At 44.3% G+C, this 26,057-nt stretch overlaps 1 protein-coding gene across 10 annotated transcripts in view; it reads right to left on the bottom strand.

Moving 5' to 3' along the window:
- The window catches only part of RBFOX3 (RNA binding fox-1 homolog 3), a 983,769-nt gene that overhangs the window by 5,625 nt on the left and 952,087 nt on the right, over nt 1-26,057 (bottom strand). For 9 of the 10 annotated variants that reach the window (XM_043964755.1, XM_043964756.1, XM_043964759.1 and 6 more), the window contains 9 exons: nt 25,379-25,516; nt 23,276-23,329; nt 22,103-22,195; nt 18,808-18,868; nt 7,032-7,085; nt 6,470-6,602; nt 5,278-5,458; nt 3,527-3,588; nt 29-107 (listed from right to left, as the gene is read on the bottom strand). In XM_043964755.1, the coding sequence (XP_043820690.1) occupies nt 29-107; nt 3,527-3,588; nt 5,278-5,458; nt 6,470-6,602; nt 7,032-7,085; nt 18,808-18,868; nt 22,103-22,195; nt 23,276-23,329; nt 25,379-25,516 (855 nt within the window). The remainder of the gene's footprint in view (nt 1-28; nt 108-3,526; nt 3,589-5,277; nt 5,459-6,469; nt 6,603-7,031; nt 7,086-18,807; nt 18,869-22,102; nt 22,196-23,275; nt 23,330-25,378; nt 25,517-26,057) is intronic. The other variant, XM_043964763.1, reaches the window with a different exon arrangement.

The raw sequence follows: 26,057 nt of genomic DNA, 5'->3' as shown, positions 1-26,057 counted from the left end.
TGGCCAAAGCAGGGCTGAACCTCCTTACCATAGTTCCGATGCTATAGGTTGCAGCAGGGCCAATGGCGTGGTGGTAAGGGTCAGCAGCCGCATACACTCTGCCATAACTAGGGAACAAAAAACACAGGCAAGATGTGGTAGTGGTGGGAAGTAGAGAAGATGGAAATATAATAAATGGGGTGAGGGATGTCTGCTTATTTCTCTTTTTAAAAATTCTTTTAAAAATGTATTTTTTTTTCCTGCTTACTTCTCAAATCTAGATTTGTCTATTGACCTCAGAATCCCATATCAACTAGGTCACCTCCCTTCACTTTCTCAAGGCCTAGGACATCTCTTGCAGGAAGCCCTTTTTTAGAAGGAGGTGGCCCCAGTAGCAGATAACCACATGCCCTTTATGGTCTCCTGCAGACCCTCTGCCATTGAATGTAATCTCAAGAGGAGTGGGGTTGGCCCTGTCCATGTTTTCACACGTCATTTTGTGCACAATATAGGTTGTATTTGAGGATATGGAGAACTGAGTGACTACATGCAGATGTGGGGGTAGAAGGCTCCCAGTGAGTGTATCTGGAGTGGAAGGAAAAAAGATTACAGGGGTGAGAATAGATTTTTTTTTTTTGGTGGAGCAATGAGGGTTAAGTGACTTGCCCAGGGTCACACAGCTAGTAAGTGTCAAGTGTCTGAGGCTGGATTTGAACTCAGGTCCTCCTGAATCCAGGGCCGGTGCTTTATTCACTTCGCCACCTAGCCGCCCCGAGAACAGATTTTGATAGAGTTATTATCATCAGTGTTGATTGAGTGTCAGAGATATCCACAATTGGCCAGTGAGAGGTCCTCTTAGTTTCTGAACCCTGGACATCTACTTTCCCTTTAAGATGGGTAGGCTTGCCCCCTGCAGAGTCTGATATCTCTGTATTTTTCCCCAACCAAATCATACTTATTATTTAATTTAAGATGGCAATCCATTTCCCCCTCTGCCTTTGGACTTAAATAATCTTAAGTCTTTGAAGTCACAGCAGACGCTGAACATCTAAGTAGGGTAAGGCTCCCAGTGGATGATCATGTGATGAGAGCCTCCCCTGTCACAAGAGCACAAGACTCCTAGCAGTTATGGAAATCTTGCCAGAGCTGGGGTCTTCTGCTGGCACAGCTGGGCATCCTTGGCTACATTGCTGGGAGTCTGGCTGGCTCTGCAGGACAGAGCAGCAGAACTCAGTGAGGTAGAATCATGGTTCTTTGACTAGCAGGGAAACCTTGAGGATTGTGAGGTCCCAGGTGAGAAGGGTTTATCAATCACAGCCGTGGAATTCCCTTATCCTCCCACCCCTACTGTATCCCAACTTCCCTAAACATTTTTCACGTCTCTAGCAACCCCAGCTCCACCAGTTTTGTCCAGGGACCTGAGTTAGCTGCTACCACCCTATTTCTGGTCTCCAAGGAGAGAGAAATTAAGGACTCAGGATAGAAAGTGTTGGGATGGGTATTTACTGATCACTTTCATTCTAGGGCTGGCCCTCAGAAGTGATAGCAGCAAGTGGTAGTGATTTAGCATAGAGCCTGACACACAGCAGGTGCTTAATAAATACCTTTTAACTGATTAGAACTGCTCTGACAACTAAACTACTGAAAGGACAAGTATGGTGGGTGGACAGGTTTCGTTTTGTGTGCAACTTCTGTGGCTCACAGGGATCAGACAGTTCAGGAGAGATAGAAATCCTGGACTTTACAGAGGGTCAGGGATAGAGATTAAGAAAAACACTTTTGCAGATGAAATGTATAGTTTTCCTGTGACAGCAACCCTGATGGGTCTTACAGAAGAACTGGGAGAAGGAAAGGAAGATTTACCTCTGGACCTGACCTGTGATACCTGCCTTCACATTCCTGTAGCCTGTTTTATAGTCAACTCTCATTTATTTCTGCATGCAGGGAGGAATTCCTCCAATAGAGTAGCTGAGATTCCAGAGGATCTACATGTTCCAGTTAGTCATATTTCTAGAGACCCTTCTAGAGCCCAGAGAACAGATGGGTAGCTTTGTCAAAGGGACCCAAGGAACCAGAGATGGCAATACATTTGGGAAGTTAGTCAAGGACTTGGGTGGAGTTTAGCTTACCCTCTTGGCTAATGGAGAATGGAAGAAAGGGAACACCAGACTCACAAATGTTCTAGAAAGGGGATAAGATGGTTCACTTCTCCCAAATATTCTTTTTTTTTTTAAATTTACTTTTTTATTTCAAATATTCTAACCTTGAATGAGGAAGAGATCACTAGGTATTGCTGGCCAGAGGCCAGGGAGATGGACAGAGAGCTAAAATGCTCTTTGACTAACAAGAAGACCCTGGTGAGTGGGAGCAACAATAAAACAGTATCCTCCCTTCTTGCTACTGATGCCTTCCTTTCAGATTATCTTCATATTTTCTATACATGTACACATATGCATATGTCTATATACACACATGTGCATCTCTATGTATAGGTGTGTATATCTATATATGTCTATGTATACCTTGTATGCATACTATACGCTTCTCCCATTAGAACACAAGCGTCTTGAGGACAGGACCTGTTTTCCTTTGTAATTTCAATGCTTAGCACAGTGCCTGACACATGGTAAGCACTCACTCAATGCTTGTTGACTGACTCATTCTTCTTCCTCTCAAGGTGCACATTTTTATTGAAGTCTGAATCCTCATGGTGTGGACATGACCTTGGGATCTTGAAGGTGAGGCCAGTAGAGTAAAAGCCCTGGCAAGTCCTACCAAGCTGGAAAGGTTTTGAGTTGAGATCCCCAAAAGTGTGTGTGTGTGTGTGTGTGTGTGTGTGTGTGTGAGAGAGAGAGAGAGAGAGAGCACGTGTGTGCCTACCTGAATGTCTGTTGTCTGAGGACCAGCCTAGCCAAGTTTGTCACTGGAGTGCTAGCCTGCGCCTGATATTTCAACCTACAGTGACTGATCAAGGCAACCAGGCACAGAGGGCTTAGATCTGCCTTCATGGAGGGAGTATACTCCTTCCAGATCTTTGAAGTCCTGCAATGAGGCATATAAAGTGGAGGGGATTTGGAACCTTGACTCAAAGCAGTTATCAGCCATACCATGGGTTGTAGCAGTTTCTGTCCAGAACCTCAAATAAATTGCAAGTGTGTGAGAATTCTGAAACAGCAAGAAAAGATAATTTTGCTGTGGAAGTAAGCTGTTGCAATATAAACAGACCCTGAGGACAATTGTGCCCACCACTGAGGCCTGATAACATTTGAGCCAATTTAGGAAGAAGCCAAGATTCATTAGAGAGGATTGGATAGTGGTTGGGACAGGCAGTGACTATTTTCTGGATGGAGCAATAGTTCTGGGGGCGGGGCTCATAGGGAAATTATACAGAGAGCTGGGAGATTGCTATGATCATTTGTGATCCAGTCCATGATTATTTATCCTTTGTCTTCTGGAGAGTTTATTTACAGGGACCCACTCCTCACTTCCCTCTCCCTCCATCCCCACCACATACACTTCCACACCCCAGGTTGGACTCACTTCTTACCTGTCGCTGTAAGCTGCTGCTGTTGCTGCTGGCTGAGCATATCTGTAGGCTGCATAGCCCCCCTGCAGGGACAAGGAAGAGAGGAGAGAAAAGGCAGATGAGTGTAATGGGACTCACTCTGAGGAGGTCTGTCTGCTGAAAAAGGATAGGATTGGAGAGAGTACCCATGGGAGTAGGTTTTTAGAACTAGCCCCTAAGCCCTCAGGGACCCAAGTTCATCTACATATTTAGGGTATTGAAAAACATTGGAAAACAGAGAAGACCCGGGAGGGGAAAGACTAGGCCTTGGTCTGTAAGGAATATTACTCCTGATTTCCCTGTCCATGGGAGACTATGAAGTTGCTAAATTGAGAAAGTCAAATATAGTTCACTGGAGGGGAGAGATTCTTCACTTTTTTGTCATGAATTCCTTTGCCAATCTGATTAAGTCTATGCATTCCTTTCCAGAAAAATGTTTTTAAATACATAAAATAAAGTGCATAGGAAATTTAAAAAAAAACAAAGGAAACCAATTATATTTTGAAAGTTCATAGACTCCCCTGAAATCCATCCATGGACCCCTTTGACCTCTGTGGACCTCAGGTTAGGAGCCTCTTGTTTAGAGGGAAAAGGAATCTCTCTATATCTCTCTGAGCCTTGGGGAAGGGCTCAGGGAAGATGGTATCACACGGCTTCCAGTGAGGTCCAAGCCCTATTCACCCTTTCCAAATCAAGATGGGTGGGTCCTTTCTGATAGGACAACACACAAGCCAGTTAGTAGGTGGTACTCCTATAGTGGAGTAGGCGTGGGAGGGGAATTCTGTTTTTTGTTTTTGTTTTTTGAGGGGCAATGGGGGTTAAGTGACTTGCCCAGGGTCACACAGCTAGTGTCAAGTGTCTGAGGCCGGATTTGAACTCAGGTACTCCTGAATCCAGGGCCAGTGCTTTATCCACTGCGCCACCTAGCCGCCCCTTTTTTTTTTGTTTTTTGTTTTTGTTTTTGTTTTTGGGAGGGGAATTCTGTAAGAAAATTACAAGTTTCTAACTAATTGGAAGCATCATGGGCAAAGAATCTTTATGAGGGATGAAGGATTTCTTTTTCTCCCAGAGATGCTGTGGAGTAAAGGGATGAGGAAGAGCCACATTAGGGAGAAAAACAGAGAGGTTGGAGCTATAGCAAGGTCTTCTATCTGCATGTTGAGTTATACCCTTTGTGGGTATGCCGTCATCCTCCTCCACCATTAAGGGGTGAGGCAATGCCATCAAAGCTAACTCGATAGAGAAATCTGTTGCCTCATCTCTTCTCCTGCCCCACCCATCCCCCTCCCAATATATGGTCTTTCATTAGTTGTTGTCCTTTGTTTTCTAGAAGAGGACCAAAATGGCATCACTATTTTGGGGTCAAGGAACAGTGTGTCCAACCGTGGCTGATCAGACCAATGAGATCTTGGAAGGCTCTACCACAGGTCAGGCACAAATAGTCCAGACTGTCTTTCACACAGGAAGATCAATGCCATTTGACTGCTTTGGATTATTGCTACCCCGTTTTCCTGATATACACAAATAGTTGAGAATTAACTATAACCTGCCACAGGAAAAGGAAGGCAGGATACACAAAGGTGATATCCTCTGTTGTCTGTATGTTCCCCAATTGTGCCTGGCCCTGGGATCCTCTAAATTGCGGAATACATCCCATTGGCTTAAGCACAATTATGGGGGAGGTAGGGTTTTATCCCCTGAAATGGGCAGATATGGGGGTGGGGCACACTTACATAAATCTCTGCGCCATAAAATCCATCCTGATACACGACCCTGGAAGCAAACGGACAAGAAAGTGGTGGGAACGCTGGAGAGGTGGGGTAGGCCGGCTCCGGTGTCTGCTGAGGAGGGAGGGGGCATGGTGCCAGCCCTGCCCATGGGACTGGCATTTTAACAAGCGTTTGCTCCAGTGCCCTGTTTTGGTATAACAATAGAGTAACACCCTTGCTATAGTCAGCAACTTTTTCCCCACAAGCCTAGGGGGCCTCTCAGCCCCAGTCTCATTTACTACCCCCACCCCCAACAATGCCCACCCTCATCCCGGGGAACTGTGATCCCCATTAGGCATCGGAGGGCACTAGGGCCCTGGGATGGATGGGGTTTGTCCTCAGTTCCTCAGGGAGGCAGCTGGGGCAGAACTCTACATGGACACTTGGTTTTCCAGTCCTGAGGATCCCTGGAATCCTCAATGTACTGGTGGGGACACAAAAGATACTCAGAGGTACCACTGCTGTTATGCTCCGGCAGCTCTCTGCCTAAATGCTTTGCGGGAGCAATTTTAGAGAAGTTTCCAAATTGTTCACCATTCTCTAGGAATAAATGACATCTATTGGAATTCCTAGGTGAACTACATCTACCAATACACGTCAGCACCTTCCCTGCAACTTAGGGTCTTAGAGAGTTGCTTAGGAAGCTGAGAAGGTAAGTTGTTTGCCTGGGGTCCACATAACCTGTATATGTCCAGGTCTTCCTGGTTCTGAGGTCAGCTCCTCCCTATCTGGTGGTCCCATCTGGCCCCTTTAACCTAGCCAGGAAGGTTTAAAACCAGAAGCAGTTTGATAAAGTGGATAGGGCCTTGGAGTTAGGAAGACCTGGGTTCAAATGGGGCCACAGATATTCCCTGTGCCTCTGTCTACTTATCTGTAAAGTGAAGTAGTTGGTTTCAGTGGCTTCTAGGTCTCTTCCAGTTCTCAATCTATGCTCTGGTGATCCTAGTTTATAATTTCCCCCAAATGTTCCTCAAGAAATTTATACTTATTTTTTTTTCCCAAGTCAACCAATCTTCAATGCTTTCCCTAGACTTATTAGATTTCTCTTCCCCTTCCTTGACCCCTATTTCTTCTTGATCTCCCTATTCCTGGAATCTCCCAGACTGTTTCCTGTGCCCATACAAGCCACCAGGAGTTCCCCGTCCTAGGTACTCACGCGCCATATGTTGGAATGGGGGGAGGAGGAGGTGCAGCCCGGAATGTGTTATACACAGCCCGTCCCCGACCTCGTAAGTGTGCCCCTCGGTATGCCACTGCTGTGCCTGTTGTGGGGTATGGGAATCCTGTCACTGAAGAGAAAGAGAATGAATAAGAGAAAGGAAGAGTTACCAAATGGAGACACCAAACAGAAGAAAGACACAAGGGTCAGGGGAAGGAGGTCAATTAAGCTTTGCCCTAAAAGGAAGCAGGAGTACCCAATATCCTGCTAAATCCTCTCTCGCATTTATCCCCGATCCCCTGATGCTCCCAGGTCAGGCCAAATATCAGGAGCAGGGGCCCCCAATAATATTTCCTTTGGTTCTGCCCTATTCTTTGCTGTCACAGAGTAATTGGGCATTGCCCTGTGAGTTACCTTGAGGCTAACGATAGCTACCCCCTTGTTGGGGGTAGGTTGCTATGTGTGCTTGGGAGAGCCTTCTCCTTGGAACCTGCCATTTTTCCTCTCCCCTTGCTCAGGCTTCAAGAATGACATAGCCCTCCCCTTCCCCACACTTTACCTGCATAGAATTCAGGTCCATACACAGCACCCACCACGGGGTTTAGCTTCCAGCCTGAGACAGAAATAAAGAGGGACAGTCATTATGTCCAGACCACTTAATCACCCCACTTCCCACCAAACTACCTTGTAGTTCTCTCTGAACTTTCTCCACATCCCAACCTGTCTCCTTGTATTTGGGTTACACCAGAGCAGAAGGCACCATGGGGGAGTGCTAAGTCCTCCTAAAATGTTTTGAGCTTGAAGTCGGATATTTTAAAGGCCTCTAGGGAAAGCAGGCCAGAAATGCCACCCACAGATCGACTTCCCTGCCCCACTGATCAGAGGTAGCCAAATTAGTGAAAGTCTGAGAAGGGATGACTAGAACCTAAGAGGAACCTAAGACTTCTGGAAGTCTGAGTTCCACAATTTTTCCAGTTGAGCTATGCTATCATCACCACTGCTATTGAAAGGAACAAGAACAGGCCAGTCAGTCAGAGTTACTGCTAAGCCATCTGGGTGTGTTTCTTCTTCTTGGCTCTTCTATAGAAGTAACCACTAATTATCTAACCTTGTGGGTTATTCCATCCAGCCCCCTCTCCCCGCCACCTTCCAACCTCCCTCATCCCTGACCCCAGGCCTGCTCCTCTGTCAGTGGTTGTGTACTCTGGAAATAAAACTCCTTTTAACATCAACCTAAGAAAAAGAGAATCATGAGGGTAAAACAACTACATGGTATATATACCCCATCAGTTTTATTTATGCCACAACTTTGCTAGATTAGAACTGATCATTAAGAAGCGAATACATTTGGTATGTAATGTCAATTACAAAAAATGCTCCATTTCTATCCCTGAAACTAACAAGGTCTTCTTTTTACTTTTCTTGTTGCCAAGTCTGGTTCTTTACTGAAGGATATTCCCTAATTTCTCCTCCTTCCCCTTTTCCAAGGAGCATCCTCTCTCACTAGAGGAGGGGAAGATGGAATCCAGGTGAGTTTGGAGGATAGGGCAAAAAGATAATTCCCCTAACATCTCTGGGAATGGGGCAGGCATCAGTGTAGAGAGGGAATAGAAGCAAAGAGTTGAAATCCCCTACTATGAGTACATCAGGTCCCTTAATGATAGTGTTGTGATCTTTTCCTAGAATTCATCATCTATTTATTTCCAACACATTTGTCTAAAGTCAGAAGGGCAATCTGAAATTTTTACAGATGAGGAAGAAGGTGGTTAAGCAGTTTGCCTCAATTTCATACAAGCAGTAAATGGGAGAGCAAGGATTCAAACTCAGTATCCTCTGACTCCAAGTTCTGTGTTTTTTTACTTTATAGGATACTTATAGAATCACTCAAAATTTTAAAATATATGTACAGAATATGGTTGATAACTGATAATAAATAAAAAGGCAAGGTTTGGCTTTTTAAGAATAATGGGAGGGCAGCTAGGTGGTGCAGTGGATAAGCACTGGTCCTGGATTCAGGAGGACCTGAGTTCAAATCCTGCCTCAAACACTTGACACTAGCTGTGTGACCCTGGGCAAGTCACTTAACCCTCATTTCCCTGCCCTCCCCTCAAAAAAAAGAATGGGAGCAACTTTAAAGCCCAGGACAAACTGAGGCTTATAACGAATATTAAGGACAACAAAAAGTTCTATTTTAGTTATGTAGATGGCAGGACAGATAGAAAGAGTTTTTAAAAGCACAAGCACAGCCCCAATGCTTGGAGGTAGATCCCTTTCTATTCCTGGCAAAAGTAGATTGCTTTTCCTGATTATGTGGAAGTGAGCTAACTTTGATTTTTGGGAAAAATCTAGAAAAGATCATTAAAGAGATGGCTGGTGAATGGTTAGAAGGGGGATCAGTGAATACAAAGATACAACTTGCCTTCATCATGAGCAAGTCATGCCAGTCTAAACTGCTTTTTTTTTTTCATTTTTTTGACAGGATTACTAATTCAAATGAGGGGAATGTTTTGGATATAGTTCACCTAGAGTTTGACTAAACTTTTGACAAAGTATCTCAAACTTTTTATGGGAAAGATGGATGAGATCTGCATGAGGTAATATAATCAGCTGGATTAAGAACTGGTTGGTGTGGCAGGAGGTGTCCACTGGAGTACTCCAGGGATCTATGCGGTTTCATATTTTTATCAATGACTTGGACAAGGTGATAGATGGTATTCTCATCAAATCTGCTGATGTGACATAAAGCTGGGAGAGCAGTTAACATAGTAGATGATCGATTTCAAAAGGCCCTTTTGATTGGTTAAAGCATTGGGCTGAATCTAATAAAGTTTAATTTCAATAGGGATAAATGTGAAGTCTAACACTTGGGCATTAAACTCAACACTAGGATAAAATGGGGAAGGCATGGTTGGACAGATGTTGTGAAAAAGATCAGAAGGCTTTAGAGGACCACAAGCTCAAAATGAATCAGCTGTGTGATGTGGCAGCCAGAATAGTTAATGCCCATTTGGGCTTCATTAAAAAGGGGCAAGGCTTCCAGGAACAAGGAGGTGGTAATCTGACTATACTTTAGCCCATGTCAGACCTCATTAGTTCTGGGCTGAATTCTAGTTTCTGTGGTTTACAAAGGATATTGATAAGCTGGAGAGTGTCCAAAGGAGGGCAACCAGGATGGTGAATAGCTAGGAGTCCATGTCATTGAAGTCATAGGAGTCCATGATCCATTGAAGGGAGTGGGTGTATTTAACCTGGTGAAAGACAGACTTGGGGGCAAGGGGACATGATGGTTGTCTATGGAAAAAGGGTTAGGTTTGTTTTGTTTGTCCCCAGAGGCCAGAGCCTGGACAATTTAACCTTGGTGTCAGGAAAAACTTCTAATGAGTGGAGCTCTCTAAAAATGCAATGGGTTCCTTTAAGGAGTGGAATTCCCTCCTTGGAGGTTGTCAAGCAGAGGCAGGATGACTACTTGTCAGGTATATTATAGTATGTATTCCTATTGGGTATGAGTTGGACTGGTTGGCTTCTGAGGTCACTTTTACTTCTTAAATTCTATAATTCTACTGTCGTGGGTAATGAAGAAAAGACAGAATTACCCAGTTATTTTTTTTGGGGGGGTGTTGGGCAATGAGGGTTAAATGACCTGCTCAGGGTCACACAGCTAGTAAGCGTCAAGTGTCATAAGCTGCATTTGAACTCAGGTCCTCTTGAATCCAGGGCTGGTGCTTTATCCATTGTGCCACCCAGCTGCCCCCTACCAAGTTATTTTGCTTTTGTTTTCTCTATCAAGGAGAATGGCTTTCAGAGTGGTAAATATAGGGAAAAAAAAGTAAACTCGGCATCCAGACCTAAGATAAGGGAGCTATAACTGAGTTCTTTAGCTGCTTTTGATGAGTTCAACCGAGTCACCACCCAGAATGCACTCAAGGACATGATTGCTGAGCCCCTGTTGGGATCTGATAGCTGGTACCAGGGAGATCTCTGTTAATTCACGTAATGTCTCTGAGCCTCAGATTTCCAACTGGTAAAAATGAGCAAGTTGAACTAGATGACCTCTAAAGTCCCTTCCAGGTCTAAATCTGTGAACAGTCATGGAGAATATGGTATACTATGGGATGGAAGATAGGCAAATATACTGATTTTCATAAAGGGAAAGAACACATTCTCTTTAGGCCATTGGGTTTGTCTTTGATTCCTTGAAATTTTTTTAGATTGTATCATTAAAGAGACAGTTAGGGTCAGCTAGGTGGCGCAGTGGATAGAGCACCGGCCCTGGAGTCAGGAGTACCTGAGTTCAAATCCGGCCTCAGACACTTAACACTTACTAGCTGTGTGACCCTAGGCAAGTCACTTAACCCCAATTGCCTCACTAAAAAAAAACTAAAAAAAAAAAAAAGAGACAGTTAATGAACCCTTGGAAAGGGAAGGGATTGCTAGGAGCTAGCACGTGCTTTGAATGACAGAATCGGGATTCAAAAAGATCTCAACAGCCTGGAATAATGGGCTATCATTTGTTGTTATTTTTATACCAATAGCTCACAATATGACTTAAGGTTTATTTAATGAGTCCCTTCTTGCAGCAACCTTGTGAGGTTGGCACTGAGGGTATTATTATTTTTATTTGCAGATGAGGAAACTGAGGTTTAGAGAGCTTAAGTGACCTGCCCATAATAACAAAGCTACTATGGTTATGCCACTTCACTATCTTAGATTCTTTTTTTCTGCAAAAGGGGAATTATTATAGTTGTATTACCTAGCTCACTGGGCTGTCCTTAGTAAAGAGCTTCAGATATGTTAAAGCTCTCTATAAATGTAAGCCATTGTTATTTGCAATTGAACAAGATAAAAATGAATGGAAAAATGTAGTTTTGTACATGGATTCAAAATATCAACCATAAAATATATGATGGGGAGATAGATAACAGTTCATGGAAAAAGGAGTAGGAGTTTTTAAGGGGCAGCAAACTCCATTAAGTCAACATTGACATGACAGCTAAAAAATCCTAATGTGATCAGAGGATGAAATAATACATATGTAATATACATACATAGTGCTTAGAAATAGGGAGTAATCCTCAAACACTTACTAGCTGTGTGATCTTGGGTAAGTCACTTAACACGGATTGGTGAAAGAAAGAAAGAAAGAAAGAAAGAAAGAAAGAAAGAAAGAAAGAAAGAAAGAAAGAAAGAAAGGAAGGAAGGAAGGAAGGAAGGAAGGAGGGAGTGAGGGAGTGAAGGAAGAAAGGAAGAAAGAAAGAAAGAAAGAAAGGAAGAAAGTTAGATTCACAGAAATCTGCCCTTGACAGACCACACGTGGAGTATTCTGTTCTGTTCTGGGTGGCACATTTTAGGAAGAACAATGACAAGTTGAAGTACACTCAGATGACCAAAATGGCAAGGGGGACTTGAAATCATGACATACAATATTGGGTTAGAAGAACTAGGAATGTTAAGCCTGCAGAGGCAAAGACTTAAGAGGAGACGTGACAGCTGTTTTCTAGTATTTGAAGGGCTGTCATATATAAGAAGAATTAGATTTGCTTTGCTTGATCCCAGAGGACAGAACAAGGAGCATTAGGTAGTAGTTGTAGAGAGGCAGATCTTGGCTAGATAGAAGGAATTAGAGGTGTCCAGGAGCAGAATGGGCAGATTCTGGAGGTGCTAAGTTATGAAATTAGGTGACCCCTTGCGCATGGATAGAGGAAACTCAAGGCTCTGGCTGGGCTAGATGACCTCTGAGGTTCCATTCAATTCTGAGATTCCATTTCATGATTCTGTTAAACTAAAACTCCTTTGGAGTAGAAAAGAAACTGAATTAACATGTGATCCAGCTTGATGGCTTCAGGGTGGGAAGGGTGGAGTGGTTCCTTGGGGTTACACAGTCTTTTTTTTTTTTTTTTTTGCTTGTTTCCTCCTCAAATTACAACCTTGGCCTTCCCCTCATCGAGGCTCTAGGCTCAACTGGCCCTCCCTCTCTTCAGGACCCTGCAAAACTCCAGGCATCCTTTGTCTTTTCAGCTCCTGAATGAGAAGAAAGGGCCTCATTCCATTGTCTGGCCTGGTAGGACTGGGGTTTAGAAGAGGAGAGGTGCTCAGAGCCTCTGGTAATAATGAGAAGAGCTGACCCAGGTCTCTCGGATTTAAAGTCAAGAACTCTATGAACTGAGCCAAGCTGGCTGTCTTTTTTTTTTTTTTTTCAAGCTGGCTATCTTGTGAATTAGTGACTAGACTGGGAATAGAACCTGGCTCACTCTCAAGACTTCCAAACCCAGATCTTAGAGGATTTTTCAGGCAAGAACATCTTGGACTTGATCATTACAACAGGCCCATCACCTTGCTGTTCCATCAACCATATTCTCTAATGCCTATCCCCTCCATCATCTGGAACTTACTTCAGGAATGCTTATAATTTGTATGGGAAAATTATAGAAAGTGAGAGTATTTTGGTTACAAAGAAATGTTCCATCTCCTGAGAAAACTCTATACATCAGAAAGAACTTCTTAATGGAGTTACTGATCAATGGGAAGGGGCAGCTAGGTAGTACAGTGAATAGAGTACCAGGCCCAGAGTCATGAAGAGTTGAGTTCAAATCTGGCCTCAGACACTTACTATCTGTGTGACCCTGGGCAAGTCACTCAACCCTACTTGCCTTAGTTTCCTCATCTGTAAAAAGCTGGAGAAAGAAATGGCAAATCCCTCCAGAATCTTTGCAAGAAAACTGCAAATGGGGTTGGGAAAAGTTGAACACAACTGAAAAATCAATGAAAGGCGGTGTGGTATGGTACATAGAGTAACAGGAAGACCTGAGTTTGAGTACCATCTCAGACACTTAATAGATGTGTGACTCTGGGCAAGTCACTTTAGCTCTCTATGCCTCTGTCCTCATCTTTCAAATGGAGATAATAATAGCACCTATCTCAAAGAGTTGTTTATGAGGACCAAATGATGTAATGAATGAAAAACACTTTATGAACCTTAGGTTAGTATCTAAAAATGAGTTCTCATCATAATCATTGCTGTCATCACTAATGTAACAGGGCTAATAGCATAGAAGTCAAACTTGTCCTTCTCTCCACCCTCTCTCCCCTTCTCACACATTCTCTATTGCTCTTTTAGGGCTGGCCCTGAATGGATAAAGGAGAAACTTGGCCTTTCCTCTCAGAGTTCTTATACAGCACCTCTACCTCTATTTGGTGCCTTTCTCCTCTCCCTATTATTACTTATACATACTGTAAAAATTCTCTCTCAAGGAGGCCATTTGTAAACCTGATGCTGAATGCTGTATTTGAAAGGCCCTTAAGACTATCCAATCCAAATCCATTCTTTTTATTAATGGGAAGACTGAGGTTCAGAAAGGGGGAGAGCAGGGACTTACCCAAAGATCCATAGCAGTTTAGTGGCAGTGCCAAGGCTAGAATTTGTCTCCTTATTCCTAGTCCATACATAGGCCCTAAATCAGCACATATAGGCATTTTCCTGGTTCTTACTTAAAAATAGGATTGTTTGCATTAAAAAACCCATTCATTTGCTTTCATAGATAAATCTGGTCCTTTTTACTTGTTGTTGAAGATTTCTGGAGATGGGTTTTGCTCTTGTAGATGGAGACAAAAGTCACCATGGAGTCAATGATGAGCAAAGCGACATGTACTGCATCTTATCAGCAGTCTCCAGAGAACATAGTGCCTTCTACATTGGAATGGCATTAAAAGAAATCATATTCTGGGACATGCCAGTGAATAAATTTAGGTGAAGTTGTTACTGCTACAAGGGCATATGGTGATTTTTGTCTGACCTGATTGGTCTTAATCATTGAAAGCCCTGATTTAATCTTTCATAGATAGACTGCCTTCTGTTTTTTTCCAGAGTTTTAAAACCCTATTCAATTTCACCCAGAAACTAGATGAAAGCTGGAGAGCCCTCATGTGGTTAGTGAGCTATCTAATTATTTTTTTTATATTATTTTTATTTTTTCCCTTGATGGGGCTATGATTTCATTAATATGGGTACTACCTCTCACAGGGCAGATGACAATCCATCTGTGTCTGTATAATACTCTTGTTCACATCTTCCCATAAATACTTCACAGGAGTATACAACATGCTGGGGGAAGGGGTCTCCAAGAGTGTGGGTACTAATGGAGTGTGCTGGTTGTCCAACATGGGTGTTCAGGAGGCAGTGGAACTGGACTCAGAGTGAAGAAGACCTGGGTTCAAATCCTTCATTACAAACTATCTGTGGGACCCCAGACAAATCATTAAACATCTCTAGGCCTCAATTTTCTCTTCTTTCAAATGAGTAGGTTTGACTCAATGACTTCGGTGGTCCCTTCCAGTTCAAAATCTATGATCTCACAATCCATCAATTAGCCCTGGCTCTCAATATTTTCTTTTGTTCCCCTCTAGGCAGATAGTTCTCAGATGATGCCTGGTATACTGCTTTGCTTGCATAATTCTTTGTTTTTAAAGTATCGAAGCCTCCTCACACCCACCAGATGCTTGTTCATTGCTCTTTGTGTGATACTTAACTTCCTTATTTTGGGAAACTGTAAGGAACATGGTGTGGCATCCTTAAACTGCAAGTGTCCAATCCTAAACCAAACCCAGATTTTCCCTAGAATTCCTAACACCTTCACCTAACTCAATCCTATCATTGTTGGACCAGCAGTATTTGAAATGGTTGGAGACACAACCACTCTCTCCTGCAGGCACAGAGAAATGATTCAACACTCATGGGACACACTCCTGAATGTGCCTTAGCAATGGAAGCCTTAGCATTCAGTTTTGTTGATTACAGCGGGATTTGGTGAAAACATTTCTACAGCAAACTGTGAGCACCAGCAAACCAAAACCAACCAAAACCTTACATCCTGTTGATTTGCCTGTAAATAGCCCATATTAGCTATTCAGTGGGTGAAGAATGTGAAGGGTGAAGAGCAGCACTGGTGTTTTAGAAGACTCCAACCTTGATAGGAACCAACAGTGTGGCAGGAGAGCTGAAAAACCTAATGTGGTCTTAGTTCACATTAACTAAAATACACCTTCCAGAAATGGTTTTCTGCCTTGATCAGGCCACCTCCAGAGTTCTTGGGTTTGGTAGTTTAAGAACAGTCAGTAGAGAACATCTGGACGAACAGAGGAGCATGACCTAGGATATTATAGTCTATACCATATAAGGACACTTTGGTCCTTATAGGAAGGACCTAGGAATGTCTGTTCTGAGGAAGAGGAGACTTGGGGTGCTTGTATGTTTGTGGAGAAATGTGATAGCTGTCTTCAAGTAACTGAAGGGATTAGAGTCATCATTTGGCCTTGGGAGGAAGAACTAGAAGCAATGGGTCTAAGTTGCTAAGAGGCCAATTTAGGCTTGATGTCAGGAAAGACTTCCTAACAATCAGAGCCATCCAAGAGGGGAATGGGCAACCTTTTGAGATAGTGTTGTTGTGTTCAGTCATTTTTGAATCCTTGTGATTTGGGGTTTTCTTGGCAAAGATACTGCAGTGGTTTGCCATTTCCTTCTCTCACTCATTTTACAGTTGAGGAAACTGAGGCAAACAGGGTTAATCGTCTTGCCCAGGATCACACAGCTAGTTAATGTCTGAGGCTGGATTTGAACTCCTGAAGAATTAGTCTTCCTGACTCCAGGCTAGAAACTCTATCCACTGTGCCACCTAGCTGCCTTGAGATAGTGAATTCCCCCTCAGTGGAGGTCTTCAAATGGAAGGTGGACATTCCCTTGTTGAGTATGTTGCAGTGGGGACTTGCTTTCATGTATAGGTTGAACTAGGTGGCTTCTGAATATCCCTTCTAACTTGAAATGTATGTCATCTTGATGCTCTGGTTTTGTTTTTGTTTTTTTTGTTTTTTAGTGAGGCAATTGGGATTAAGTGACTTGCCCAGGGTCACACACAGCTAGTAAGTGTTAAGTGTCTAAGGCCAGATTTGAACTTAGGTACTCCTAACTCCAGGGCTGGTGCTCTATCCACTGTGCCACCTAGCTGCTCCTTGATGCTCTCTTGAAGTATGCATTTTTTTACTGGACATGTGAAAAATATAACAAGTAAAACAGGGTGGATTAAGCACTGGCCCTGGATTCAGTAAGACCTGAGTTCAAATCCAGCCTCAGACACTTGACACTTACTAGCTGTGTGATCCTGGGCAAGTCACTCAACCCTTCCCTCATCCCCCCCCCCAACCCCCCCCCCCAACAAAACAAAACAAGCAAAGCAGGGACTTTTGGGGGTAGAATTAAGAAAGTCTAACTAGTCAGATGACTTGCCTTATCCAGTAGAATTATGTTCAAAACAAGTTTCTGTAATAAAAAAAAATCCTCTTTTTTTGTTATAAAAAATCAGCTGAGTAATGATTTCATTAGGGGTCTCTGACAATCTGAAGAGGCAGATGACCTGATCTGACATGCAAATGCTAGCTTTGCAAATTAAATCATAGATAGCTCCACAACTTTGCCCTAAGTTTCCTTTTATTTCAGATAATTAATTTTAACATATGGGAGACAACTAGAAAGGGTGCCCCAAACATTGCTTGTTCTGGTTCATGAGAATAAGTCACTTTGGGGGAATATATCCAGGTGGTTGGTCTTGTTAGTCCTCCCTCTCTCTCTCTCTCTCTCTCTCTCTCTCTCTCTCACACACACACACACACACACACACACACACACACACACACACACACACGCACGCACACAGAATCACTATCTTTTCAATTGTGAAGGATACTGATCTCAACATATACAAATAATCAATAATTAAGTTGAAGGTAGAAAGGGTTTAGTAGAAAGGGTACTGGACTAGGAGTCAGGAAACCTGAGTATTGGTTTGAACTTAAGCAAATTATTTGATCTGGATCTTAGCTTTCTCTTCTGGAAAATGGACATGATCTTCAGAATTCCTTTCAGCTTTGCAAGCTTGGTTTCTCCTCCGGAATAACACAGTGGGAAGCTGGTTGGTATGGAGTCAGAAGTTCTAATCCTTACTCTTCTACTTAATCCCTGTGTGATGTTGGGCAAAATAATTCATCTCTCTGGACCTCAGTTTCTTAATTTCTAAAATGAGAGATTGAACTAGCTGATCCCTTAAGCTCTTTCTAGCTATGTTCTCATGACCATATAAAGGTGACTTCTTTTCAGAAGCACTGACAAAAATGTTACCAAAATGGTATTGCAGAACAATATAAGAATTATACATTTAGTTAAAGCATTGAAGTTATAGGTTATAAACAGAGGGCATTATATCCCCCAAACACCAGGGGATATAGAGAAGGGATAGGAACAAGGAAGCTGTACAAATAGTGAAAATCCCCCTATCATCCCTATATTGTGCCTTTAATGCCAATTTAATTATCTTCTGGAACTCATCATCTATTTTCTCCTTCTGGCAAGGTGGTTTATAATATAGTCCTTTTGAAAATTTTATTTAAAAATTTTTTTTCCAATTACATGTAAAGATTTTTTTTTGAGTTCTTAATTTTTTTCTACCCTCCCTTTCCTCCCCCTCCCAAAAAGCCAGCAAACAATCTGATATAGGTTATATATGTAATTTAGTCCTGTTAGAGAATCATAGATTTAGAACTGGAAGGGACTTCAGATATTATTTAGTCTAATCCCCTCATTTTGTGGGTAAAGAAATAGAGGCCTAGAGAGGTTAAGTGACTTGCCAGGGTTACTCAGCTACAAGTGTTTGAAGCCATATTTGAACCCAGGTCCACCACTGTGCAACATGTTGCCTCCAAGTCACAGAACCAGAATTTGAACCTATATCCCTTGTTCCAATTCTAACACTTTTTCTATTGTTGTCACACTGCTTATATAGTAATAGTAATATTATATGGAAATAATTCTTTTTTTTTTTTTGCAGGGCAATGGGGGTTAAGTGACTTGCCCAGGGTCACACAGCTAGTTAAGTGTCTAGTGTCTGAGGCCGGATTTGAACTCAGGTACTCCTGAATCCAGGGCCGGTGCTTTATCCACTTTATCCACCTAGCCGCCCCCTAAGGAAATAATTCTATGGAAAATGGAAATTCACTTTAGATTAACTTCCCCTCATATACATTTATACATGTGATACTATTTCATTTTGGTACTGTCCACTGTCTATATACGTTTGGGAAAATTCCAGTGGCCCTGAAGTCTGCATAAGGACAGACAAATTGTATTGGTCAAGAAGATTCCGGGTTCTCTTCAGACCTTATGAACCTTCCAATAACCCTCTTGTAGCCAGAGAAGAGTGAGGAGGACAATGTAGGCTGGACTACTGTTTTAAAGATAGAATGGTCACCGCCATTCTGTCCCCCTGATTGGGTCCCTGTGCGCTCTGCCGCCTTACCATTTGTGTAGGGATTCGTAGTCTTCTTGTTGGTCATAACCCGGGCTGTGGCGTTATTTACCTGCCCAGAGAGAGAGAGAGAGAAAGAGAGAGAGAGAGGGTGGGCTGAGCATTAGCACCCTCCCTCAGTCCCTGCTTGGCCCCTGTGAGCTGCCTCTGCCTTTACTAAGAAATATTGAAATCCAGGGAGTTGACTGGGTGGCTGGAGGCCGTCTCAGGAATAGGGGATCAAAGGAGGCATAGGAGGCATTAGCCAGTGGTTTGTGCTGACATCCCATGCCCACCCCGACTCATTCAGATCTTCCTGCCAAAACTGTCCAGTCCCTGGTTCCCAGATAGTCATCTCCTCCCAGGCTCATGCAACCCTCTCTCTTCCCTGAGTGTTGGTTAGCTTCTCAAATGGTCCTTGTTAGGCCCTAAACCCTAGACCAGGCCCCCCTGGAAGTTGTTCCATCCTGCACCATAGCCACCCCCATCTCCATCTAGCCCATAGGTATCATGCTAGAGCCAGCTCAACTCAATTAAGACCAATTCAATTCAACAAACTAAGAACCTAACACCATAGATCTTTGCCATCAAGTTGGTATGCAGAGCCCCACGGTGGCCTGTGTCCAGACCTCCAGGCCAGCCAAAACCTCATATTTAGCTCCTTCCCTCATTTCCAGTCCTAGTGTCCTGCTGAGAGGGGAGATGGATCCCCTTCCTTTCCCTGCCCTCCCCACAACTCCCTCTTAAAAGCAGGATATGCCAATTCATTTTTAGGCAGGCCTCTCTGATGGTGCTTTCTGATCTCATTCTATTTATCTGCCTCTCCTTTGGCTTTCCCCAGTCTCATAAGTGGAAGCCCTCCTTAGTCTTCCTTGTGTTCCCTTGGTATTACTGCTTTGCTCATCACAGTGCCAGAGACTTCACTGCCTGCGATCAGCAACCAGAAACTAGGTCTGCTTTCTGAATGAAATATCTGTAGAGGTATGAATGCAGAAATGCACCCACCCTAACTTCGTGGGCAGTGATCAGAACTATAGAGTAGGCTACCTCTTGGGACGCCACAGAGCCAGAGGGAGGCCATTCCCAGAAGGGCTATGAAGGGGAAATGGGCATGTTGGGGACCAGTGGCAGATATATACTCTTTTTACTTTTTCTAGGAGGGAAAGGGATATTGGGGTCCTCAGTCCCTGGACATTCTGTTGAATAATCTGGCCTCCTAGTCCTGCCCAGAACCCTAAAGAGGACATTTCCTAGAGGCCTGAGCTATGGGGCCAAGGGAATCTAGGTGGGGTTTAGAAAAAAGGAAGGAAGCTCATCTTATAGGGAGAGTTTAGTGAGAGCAAAGTGATCTACCAATGAAGAAGGTAGGAATGTTAGATGGATTATATGGGACATAAGCAGAGAATAATACAGAGAGGCTGAACAATTAGTCTTACCCTCCTTCTCTCCTACACATGCTCATACTTCAACAGGGCTGCTTTCAGTCCTGATTTATATAGCATTCTTTTCTTTTCTTTTTTTCTTTCTTTTCTTTCTTTCTTTTTGTGGGACAATGAGGGTTAAGTAACTTGCCCAAGGTCACATAGCTAGTAAGTGTCAAGTGTCTGAGGTTGTATTTGAACTCAGGTCCTCCTGAACCCAGGGCCAGTGCTTTATCCACTGCACCACCTATCTGCCCCCTTATATAGCATTCTATATAAATCTGGCTTCTATCTTGTCTGATTCTTCCCATTTCTTCAGCCCTGAAACGGGTTTTCCCCTTCCTTCCTTCCTTCCTTCCTTCCTTCCTTCCTTCCTTCCTTCCTTCCTTCCTTCCTTCCTTCCTTCCTTCCTTCCTTCCTTCCTTCCTTCCTTCCCTCCTCCTCCTTCCTTTCCTTTCCTTTCCTTTCCTTTCCTTTCCTTTCCTTTCCTTTCCTTTCCTTTCCTTTCCTTTCCTTTCCTTTCCTTTCCTTTCCTTTCCTTTCCTTTCCTTTCCTTTCCTTTCCTTTCCTTTCCTTTCCTTTCCTTTCCTTTCCTTTCCTTTCCTTTCCTTTCCTTTCCTTTCCTTTCCTTTCCTTTCCTTTCCTTTCCTTTCCTTTCCTTTCCTTCCCTTCAGTGGCATAGTGCTTCTCAACATTGGGACTTTTCTAACTGGGACTTTGTTTCCTCTTAATCCAGAGTAGGGTAGAATTTGAGACCAGGCAGAGCTACTTCTGGGGACAATTAGGTTCTGCTAATTCAGAAAAACTAAATCCATTCATTGCTCCTACCTTGCTGGGTCCCCCTTGGCCCAGGCCCAGTCCCTGTGATTCCTTCCCCTATTATTACCTCTAGTCACCAGCTCACAAGTTCCCCGTTATTTTCAAAAGCACCAGTACAGAAAACGAACTCAAACCAGTCAGAATGACCAGCACCACACATAGAGGAAGCATGCATCCCGGGACCCGGCTCTCTGTGCCCCAAATCAGGGAGTGGGGATGGGTGGTCTTTAGCAGTTCTCCCACCACCCCCATTCTGACAATTTGGGCCATCCTATGCAAGTGCTCAGTACCATAGACTGATGCCATTTCAGCAAGGATTGGAAACTTGGGGAGAGGAGTGGAGAAGAAGGGAGCCATTGAGATTGCAAGAGGCTATAGGACATGGGGAAGGAGGAGGAGGAGAAAGGGATAAAAGGAGGCCAGAGAAGGAAGCTGCTTTTGGGTGATGAGAGATTCAGCAGAAGTTTGAAGGACTGCCTATGAAAGAGGCAGGGGACAGGGAGCAAGGAGCAGAGAGTGGAGCTCAGCCCTTCCTCTTGGATGCTATTCCACTCTGCCCCACCCCGTAACCAGTCAGTGGCCCTCGGGGTCAGCTGAGCAGACTCTAGCTCTGAACCCTTGCCCCCACCCCCAAGCCCATCAGAGCCCAAATTTCCAGGAATTCTACCAGCTCAGGGCTGCCCCTTGGATCCTCACTTCTGAAGCCAGTCTGGGACTTGTCTCCTCCCTTACTTCAGGGAATAGAAAGGAGGAGGAAGAGATATTTCTGCCTGTTCCCAAAGAAGGGAGGGATGGAGGAGCATGGGACTGGACTGGAAACCATGACTAAACCAAGGAACTGGAGCATCGACTGGATTCCTTGGTCCCTCCAAAGCTCCCCCTTCTCTGCCCCCTTTAAACCAGGGGAAAGATCCTGCAGGAGTCATCCTGTCTGCAGGGCCCCGCTAGAAGCAGCTGTGGGAAGATTCAATGGGACCAAAGGTTCTGGGGTGAGAGGTGGGGGACACAGAGAGACGGGTACAACGCAGAGAGGGCATCCTGGCCCCTCGTCACACTTATCTGAGCACCTCTATTTTCCGTCCCTCTACGATTGTCCCATTCAGCTTCTCTCGTGCTCGGTCAGCATCTGTGCTAGTTTCAAAAGTTACAAACCCAAATCCCTGTGAGCAGAGGAGAAGGACAGACATGGAAAGAAAGACACAGGATGAGAAAAAAGGAAAAAAAAAGGAAAGGGAGGCAGGGATGAGGGAAGAGGGAGAGGGTGACAGGGAGGGAGAAAGAGAGAAAGAGAGAAAGAGAGAGAAAGAGAGGGGGGTGAGTCAGGAGAGTTGATAGGAGAGACTCAGGCTGCTGAACTGCAGAAAAAGGTCTGGTTTTAGTGCCACCATCACACACAGAGAAGGCTAAGGGCACCAGGCTCTGGGCAGCAGCTGCAGAATTTGTTCTTCCTGAGCTGCCCCTCCTTGGTACCAAGGGTGGCCCACAAGGGGGACAGAAGCTATTAACCAGAGGGCTATTAACCTGGTGAGGGGCTAGAGGTGCCTGCCTTGCCCCCTCTTGGAAAGACGCTGGAGTGAGTGGAGGGAGGGGCGGAGGGTCTGAGGGCTGGGGGGAGCTGAAGCCAGGAGTTCTGGTCAGAGCTCTCTGGGCTGGGAACCTCTCCCCGACCTTGATCCCAGAAGGCTCAGCCTTACCCAGTTCCCCAAGTCCCTCTTTCCCTTGCCAGCTTTAGTTGGGTACCTTTGTGCATCAACCCCTGTGGATGAACCCTACCCATTCCCAACCCTGGTGCCCATGATGCCCAGGTAAATCCCACCTCCAGTGAAAAGCTCCCCAAGCCAAAGCCAGGGACAGGCATGTGGGAGGACAGGATGCTGGTGGGGACAAGATGCTGGTTGATCCAACACTGAGGGTGGGGGAAGAGAGGTATGGGGGAAAAAGGGGACACAAACAGAGTAGCAGGAAGTGTTCCCAAGGGGTAGTAGGCAGAGGTCCTGTCGCTTTTAGAAAGGAAGAAGCAGCAGCAACACAGACAGCTTGGGGGAAGGTGGGAAGAGGGGAATGGGTTGCAGGAGGAGGAGGAGGAGGTCAGGATTGCAGGGAATACAAGCACCCGTGTTGCTCAGGGGTCCTCGGGCTCGAAGCTCTCCAGGAAGGAAACGCACATTTCACACGTTAGCCTGGCGGGACCGTTACAGCTGGGTTCGCTGTAATGATGGCGGCGTCTGGGCAGCACCCACCTTGGAGCCCCGTTCGTTAAAAATGATCTCCACGTCTAAAATTTTTCCGAATTGCTGGAGAGAGAGGAGAGAAGAGGGAACAGGTTGAGAAGGCTCATCTTATCCTGGGATGCCTTTGAAGTGTTCACCCTGAAACCTCTCAGTCCTTGTCTGTATCTACAAAAAGGCAGAAAAAGTCCATCTTTCAAGTGCAATACTTCTTCACCCATCTGCTACTATTTCCCATAATTCCTTTAATACATTTTGTTCTATAATTAGGGAGGCAATATATGGGCATCATTCACATCAGGGACTCGTCTTACCTTGGGGATGGTAGGGTCCGGACCCACCAATGTGCTTCTGGGAAGCAAGTCACTTCTTCCTTGCTTCTGTTGCCTAATAGGGCTAGGCTATATAAGGAGCTGGTGGAGAACTCAGCTACAAAGCATGAAAGCCCTTACTCATTTATACTACAGTGTAAATGACTGATACCAGATCATTTCTGAGAAGGAGTTTACCATTTTTACTATATAATTTATTCTTGTATTTTATACAACACTTTAGAGCCAGGGGTTGGATTACCTAGGCCAACCAGTTAGCTAGTCACTAGCAGAACCAGGGATAGCACTCAGATTTTCTTGTTACCCCAGTTCAGTGCTTTTAAAATTCACTAATCTAGAGCTGGAAGGGGCCTCAGTAGTCATTTAGTCCAAGTCCTTTATTTTACAGATGAGGAAACAGAGGCCTTGGGAGATTAAGTGACTTGCCTAAAGTCACACAGGTAGGAAGCATCCATGCCACCTTCTATAATTTGAGGTTGGATGGGGTCCACTCAGGAGAGCAACAGAGACACCTCGACGCCCTCAGTATATTTCAATTGTCACCCAGAGGAGTATCCTGTTTAAGGTACATAGGTAAACAGTAATAATAAAAATAATAAATAGTAATATAATTCTATAGTAATAATGTAGTATAGTAATAACTAACAATATTAATAAATATAAAATAAAAACAAATAATAAAAATAACAACACAGTAGAAATAATAGTAAGAATAGCTGACATTTACATGGCACATTAAGAATTGCAAAATACTGGAAAGACATCATCTCATTTGAGCTTCGCAACTAGCAGCAGGCACTACATTTTATCTCCATTTTCCAGATGCAAGAACAGAGACCCAAAATATTTATCTGAGGTCACACAGCAAGGTAAAGTGAAGCCCAAGAATGAATCTCCTGGTTGTCTTTCTGATTAGGTTACATTACCCCCTCTTGTCAAGCTAGTGCCTTGAGCTAAGGGCCTTTTATCTGGTGATCATACCAGCAGGACAAGAGCAGAATCCACCTTTGAAGTGCTTTAAGAAGGAAGGAGGAAAGTGTAAGGTAGAGAGAGGGGAGGAAGAACATGAAGAGGGAAATCCTTTTGGTGAGTCAGCCTAGCAGAAACTACCTTCCCCCCTTGCCTTAGGGCTAAAATGGTAGCTGGAGAAACAGGGTGCCCAAATTATAACTAGGGGGAAAGGCTTTTGGGAACTTGGAGGGCCCAAGAAGAGAGGAAGAGTGGGCATAGTAATGAGGATGATTATAATAATAGCAACAAAACTATGGTTTCCTCAAAACTCTTTGAGGTAACAGCACAGATTTATTATTTTCCTTTTTAAAAAAATAGATGAGGAAACTGAGGCACCAAGAGGCAATTTTAGCTGCAAACTGAGGCAAGTATAGGAACCCGAGATAAACTTAAGGAGCAAAAGCTGGCAAGGATGGAGTGTCTTTGTTTTGCTTCTTACACCATCCCAAGGAAGAGAGAAGGGAGAGAAGAGAAAGGCTATGTAGGGAGATCTTTGTGGGGATTTCCAGGGGCCTCTGAGGTTAATATCATCTGATAGCTAACAGGATGCAGGCCTAGTAAGGGGGAAGGATGAGGAAAAGCAGGCTGGGAGATGTTCTGATGTGTCCACATGTGGAATCCTTTCCTCCCTTCCCTGATTAAAAGAGTCTCTGGTTTTCAGTACAAGTAAATAATGGTGGAGGGGAACAGGAGGTTAGCAATGAGGAGCTGGGCTGAGGGAGCAGTAGGAGACAGACCAGGGAGGGGAGGGGGTTGGTATGAACACACTCACCCCGAACATTTGCCGTAGATCAGGATCCCTGAACCGGAAGGGGATGTTGGAGACGTGTAATCTCTTGGGCTGCTGCTTGTCTGTGTTCTCTGAGGAATGTAGCTGTTGGCTGTCTGTCTGTGCAGCTTCATCTGTTTGCTGGGGAGACAGGACAGAAGCCCGTGAGATGCCCTCAGCACCTGGTGCCATGGCAAGGTGGGAAGCTGCTCCAGAGAGGGCATCTTGTGATGTTTTACAGGCGTTTAAAACTTCCCACGTCCAGAACAAAACTAATTATCTTTTCCCTCCAAACTCACCTCTCTTCTGAACTTCCCAATTTTGGTTGAAGGCCCAGCCTTCTCACTATATTTAGCCAGGTCCAGACCTGACCGTATTCTTTCACTTTTGGCATTTCCTGCTGCTCCAGATCCCGGGACCTAGAAGAGCTGCCCTGGGACTGGGCTGTCATCATGGATGGGTCCCTGGTATACATAGCTCACAAGTCCCCTCTGTGTTCTTTTTCCCTGTCCCATAAGCACTCCCCTTTCCCTCAGCTTTCCTCCTCTGGCTCTTTCCACCTGATCAAATCAACATTACCATTGCTTCTGGAGGGGACTTGTCAACTGATTGACCCATCATTACACTCACCATCTCTGTGACTTCCAAGACCAAAATACCCTTCTTGGCCACCACTCTCCAA

Source organism: Dromiciops gliroides, chromosome 4, assembly GCF_019393635.1.
Source record: "Dromiciops gliroides isolate mDroGli1 chromosome 4, mDroGli1.pri, whole genome shotgun sequence".
Classification (NCBI taxonomy): Eukaryota; Metazoa; Chordata; class Mammalia; order Microbiotheria; family Microbiotheriidae; genus Dromiciops; species Dromiciops gliroides.
Note: the sequence above shows the minus strand (reverse complement) of the source record. Positions and strands in the feature narration are given on the sequence as shown.